A 5744-nucleotide genomic window follows, 5' to 3' on the forward strand; every position below is an offset into this window, starting at 1 on the left:
AGGGTAAGAGAGATGTGTGGAAATAAAAAGAGCGTGGTTGAGAGAGCAGAAGAGGGTGTTTTGAAATGGTTTGGGCACATGGAGAGAATGAGTGAGGAAAGATTGACCAAGAGGATACATGTGTCGGAGGTGGAGGGAACGAGGAGAAGTGGGAGACCAAATTGGAGGTGGAAAGATGGAGTGAAAAAGATTTTGTGTGATCTGGGCCTGAACATGCAGGAGGGTGAAAGGAGGGCAAGGAATAGAGTGAATTGGATCGATTTGGTATACCGGGGTTGACGTGCTGTCAGTGGATTGAATCAGGGCATGTGAAGCGTCTGGGGTAAACCATGGAAAGCTGTGTAGGTATGTATATTTGCGTGTGTGGACGTATGTATATACATGTGTATGGGGGCGGGTTGGGCCATTTCTTTCGTCTGTTTCCTTGCGCTACCTCGCAAACGCGGGAGACAGCGAGAAAGCAAAAAGAAAGAAAAAAAAATAAAGTATATATATATATATATATATATATATATATATATATATATATATATATATATATATATATAGTATCCCTGGGGATAGGGGAGAAAGAATACTTCCCACGTATTCCCTGCGTGTCGTAGAAGGCGACTAAAAGGGAAGGGAGCGGGGGGCTGGAAATCCTCCCCTCTCTTTTTTTTTTTTTTTCCCCAAAGGAAGGAACAGAGAAGGGGGCTGGATGATGCGGGAAATGGCGAATAGTATGAAAGAAATAAAAGAAATATATATATATATATATGTTTGAAGGAATAGGGGTTCCAACAATGTTGTATGGTTGCGAGGCGTGGGCCATGGATAGAGTTGTGCGCAGGAGGGTGGATGTGCTGGAAATGAGATGTTTAAGGACAATATGTGGTGTGAGGTGGTTTGATCGAGTAAGTAATGTAAGGATAAGAGAGATGTAAGGAAATAAGAAGAGCATGGTTGAGAGAGCAGAAGAGGGTGTTTTGAAATGGTTTGGGCACATGGAGAGAATGAGTGAGGAAAGATTGACCAAGAGGATATATGTGTCGGAGGTGGAGGGAACGAGAAGTGGGAGACCAAATTGGAGGTGGAAAGATGGAGTGAAAAAGATTTCGAGTGAACGGGGCCTGAACATGCAGGAGGGTGAAAGGCAGGCAAGGAATAGAGTGAATTGGATCGATGTGGTATGCCAGGGTCGACGTGCTGTCAATGGATTGAATCAGGGCATGTGAAGCGTCTGGGGTAAAACATGGAAAGTTCTGTAGGGCCTGGATGTGGAAAGGGAGCTGTGGTTTCAGGCATTATTGCATGACAGCTAGAGACTGAGTGTGAACGAATGGGGCCTTTGTTGTCTTTTCCTAGCACTATCTCGCACACATGAGGGGGGAGGGGGATGTTATTCCATGTGTGGCGAGGTGGCGATGGGAATGAATAAAGGCAGACTGTGAATTGTGTGCCTGTATGTATATGTCTGTGTGTTTATATATGTGTGTACATTGAGATGTATGGGTATGTATATTTGCGTGTGGGGACGTGTATGTATATACATGTGTATGGGAGTGGGTTGGGCCATTTCTCCCGTCTGTTTCTTTGTGCTACCTCGCAAACGCGGGAGACAGCGACAAAATAATAATAATAATAATAATAATAATAATATATATATATATATATATATATATATATATATATATCCCTGGGGATAGGGGAGAAAGAATACTTCCTACGTATTCCCTGCATGTCGTAGAAGGCGACTAAAAGAGGAGGGAGCGGGGGGGCTGGAAATCCTCCCCTCGTTTTTTTTTAATTTTCCAAAAGAAGGAACAGAGAAGGGGGCCAGGTGAGGATATTCCCTCAAGAGGCCCAGTCCTCTGTTCTTAACGCTACCTTGCTAACGCGGGAAATGGCGGATAGTTTGAAAGAAAAGAAAAAGATATATCTCTTGCACACGTGGGGGGGGAGGGGGGTGTCATTTCATGTGTGGCGAGGTGGCGGCAGAAATGGATAAAGGCAGCATGTATGAATATGTGCCTGTGTATATATGTATATGTCTGTGTATGTACATGTATGTATTTGCTGAAATGTATAGGTATGTATATGTGCCTATGTGGGTGTTTATGTATATACATGTGTATGTGGGTGGGTTGGGCCATTCTTTCGTCCGTTTCCTTGTGAAAAAGATTTTGAGAGATCAGGGCCTGAACATGCAGGAGGGTGAAAAGCGTGCAAGGAATAGAGTGAACTGGAACGATGTGGTATACAGGGGTCGACATGCTGTCAATGGATTGAACCAGGGCATGTGAAGCGCCTGGCGTAAAGTACGGAAAGTTTTGTGATGCCTGGATGTGGAAAGGGAGCCGTGGTTTCGGTGCATTACACATGACAGCTAGACACTGAGTGTGAATGAATGTGGCCTTTGTGGTCTTTTCCTAGCGCTACCTCACGTGCATGCGGGGGGAGGGGGGGTGCCATTTCATGTGTGGCGGGGTGGTGATGGGAATGGATGAGGGCAGCAAGTATGAATATGCACATAACAGTCTGAGAAGTTATGCGATCCTCAGCAGTAGGGACATAAATTTTGTTAAGCTTTACCATACACTTTGTCTAAACGGTGTGATTTTCAAAAGCTCTGTTGATTTTTATGGGTATCTTACCTTCACTTAAATCAATAAACCATACATGTTCCCTGATATACATAACCCTCTTTACTAACAATTTAAATACAATCTTCTACTAATATACATAAAGCAGCAAATCATGCTCCTTAACTGCTACTACATTCAGTATACACAACACCAGCACTGTAGAATTATACCAGAATCACTCAATATTCAAAGCCAACAGATGTGCAGAGCTTAACTACAATATTACTAAAACAATATATAAAGTTATCATTACAAATCACAGTAAATCTCAGTTCCCTAGACAAGATGGGTTAGGTTTTCTTGAGTTTTCTAGTACTTTTCTTTCTATTATACAGTTTGACCCCTCACCTTCGAAGCTCTCCCCTATTTTTGCACTGACCATGGAATTGCTGAACTTAACACTACAACTGCACTCTAAATCTAATAAATTATCTGATTTCATCTTCACTAATATTTCAAAGTTCAAACCAGCGTGTCCATATTGTAATCTTTACCCTATACGTTAGAATTACCTCTTGTATAGCTTGCACTACTTCTGGTGGAAAATCAAGGTTTAATTTCTCAACTTCCGTCAAGCTTTCAGTCTCCATATCGTTGCCGGTCTCTCCTGCTTTGTTCTGCAGTTTACATGAATGTAGTTTGCTACAGCCACTTTAAAGATACTTCTCTAATTTCTTGTTCGTTTTATCAGTAGATTCTCTGAATAAAGATTAGTACTTTTTTTTTTTTTAAAGTAATTCGCTATTTTCTTGAGCTCTAACGGGAAGTGTCAACAACAGAATAACAATGTTGTTTACCTGCAGATTGCAGTACGTTTGTGTTTACGCAAAAAAGAAATAAAATTTACAATAGATGAATAGAATATAATAAATAAAATATATATATATATATTATATATATATATATATATATATATATATATATATATATCAGAATTTGTACTGAAAATATTGAGTACAACTTTAATGACAACATAAAGCCAATTCTTTGCAAAGGTGTTACTTTCGTTACTTGCAAGTGTATGTGGTCATTCAGAGATGTTATTCGGAACTTATTCTGAAAAGGGAAATCCTGACAAAGGCGTTGGCTTACTTAGGTGTTTGGTTCAAGTGACAGAGTTATTAAAGCTGTCAACGTCTTTGTAATCACTAACAAAAATCTTGTACACTCTTTGGATGAATGGTATGTCCAGAAATTTCACAGACGTAAAGCAAATGAGGAAGCAAGTTGGATAAACATTCAGAATGATTAAAACAAGATTTTCGAGAGGAATAACGTTTACGTTTTGATACTGTCTCCATAATGTTTTCCGCTTTCTTTCGTGTTCTTGGCTCCGGATGAAAACTTTTCCTTTCAAGAGAGGCAAGTTATGTAGAAAGAAAAAGGAATTAATGTATAGACAGAGAAAGCACAACGGGTCTGATTGCCAAAAACCTCACTGATTATTTCATATGTTCATTTCTTTTAATTTAAATTTTAAACACACAAATGACAAACACGCACACATAATGAAGCCTAAAACAATGAGAAGTATGTATAACCCTGGACTGCTTCAGCTTGCAAAAGTACAAAGAGGAGATCCGAGTTGGTACAGTGCAATACATGTACTGTATATGGTTGATAAAGTTGCGTTCAAGCTAACGCAAGGTATGAAAATAGTATACAGTGAAAGCTCTCAATATGAGTGTTCTCCTGTCATAATAATGTTATCTGAACGTGTGACAGGGACTTGTGGCCAAAACACCATGTCAGGGTTATTACTAAGCAAGTAAATCATCCCAGAGTTTATATTATGGTTGTGTTTAGTAAAAATGTATAAGAAAATATCCATGAGAATCGTTTACAGCTGATATCAAACACATTAGAATATGTGTTTCATCTATGTTCACTACACTTACAGATACACATACATGAAATATAGTAGGTCTAAAAGTGGGCAACATTTCATAATACTTGAGGGAGGAGGAAAGTTACAAAGAGACCTTAGATACAATAAAGTCGACGACCACAAAAGATAGAAAAATTAAGATGAATGACTAACAATTACGAGTCTTTATTAATTCAAGTCGGAGATTTTTCTCTGAAGAATCGAAAAAGTATTGCTCACTCTGGGACTCAGGCGAAGCCCACCTGTCACCATTCTTCTACGTTTCGAAAAAATATATTTAAGAACTTGCCTCCCTATGTTCGCTCCAAGGATGCCGTAAACTCAGACGCAGTGACAGCTTACACTCCTCTGAAGGGAGTTATTCGACGTCGATGTAATCTGTAATATAATAGGCGACTTTCCACTCGCTAGGCAACTTCAAGCAGGCGTAGTCCATTAACGCACCTATATCTATATACCCTCTTGAAATTTTAGAATTACAGGAAGTAAACACAATAGATGAGTACCAAAGAGATAACAATGAGATAAAGGGTGTTCACAAAACAGGACTATATGGATACAAGCAATTTGTAAGTCAATTATGCCAAACTACTCAAGCAGGTTTCTCATATGCAGTGTTGCCAAGATGTGCATTGCTGAATGCCCTCATCCACCCTCCTAATAAATCCTCGTCAGGTTTATATTGTTATATGACATTTACAGTTCTGTACATTAAGTGGAGTGGAGTGTTTACTCTATTATGGAAAGCAAAACGGTTTTTTAGGACTAAAACATGCACAATGCATCACTATAGATGATAAATATATGTTTAATATAAAAAAATGCGTGGAAACTTCATGTTACTGACAATAATTACACGAAACAGTCTTGGTTATAAAAAGATTCGAGAAACCTATATTCATATGTTGCTTTGAAAATGAAATGGAGCATGTGTATTTCCTCGTTTGCTGTGTTTGATGAGAATACCTTACCTGTGCTCTTAGTACGCGCGATATGATTTTAAACCAAAACGGCAGCATTTTCATTGTGCTGAGATCGTGCAAGAGCATTGTAAACGATACTAAAAAGTTTGCATAATCTCAACATAATAATTGCAAAGATTATGTGATTAATCCACTGTATTAATCATGCAATCGTGTGTTAGATATATGTGGAAATTCTTCATGGTAAAGACTTTGCTTCCTACCTGGTACGTCCTTTGCGACCATAAGATCTTCCACTAATCTGGC

The 5744-nt window shown here is 39.0% G+C and overlaps 1 protein-coding gene across 2 annotated transcripts in view; it reads right to left on the reverse strand.

Annotated features, from left to right (window-relative positions):
• Vps53 (vacuolar protein sorting 53) overlaps positions 1-3430 on the reverse strand; it is a 76625-nt gene extending 73195 nt beyond the window's left edge. For both annotated transcript variants that reach the window (XR_011713302.1, XM_071666371.1), the window contains exon 1: positions 3140-3430. Coding sequence is in view for 1 of the 2 variants with exons in the window: in XM_071666371.1 (XP_071522472.1) it covers positions 3140-3217 (78 nt within the window). In the remaining variant the exon portion in view is untranslated. The remainder of the gene's footprint in view (positions 1-3139) is intronic.
• Between the last annotated feature and the right edge of the window lie 2314 nt (positions 3431-5744).

Source organism: Panulirus ornatus, chromosome 11 (assembly GCF_036320965.1).
Source record: "Panulirus ornatus isolate Po-2019 chromosome 11, ASM3632096v1, whole genome shotgun sequence".
Lineage (NCBI taxonomy): Eukaryota > Metazoa > Arthropoda > Malacostraca > Decapoda > Palinuridae > Panulirus > Panulirus ornatus.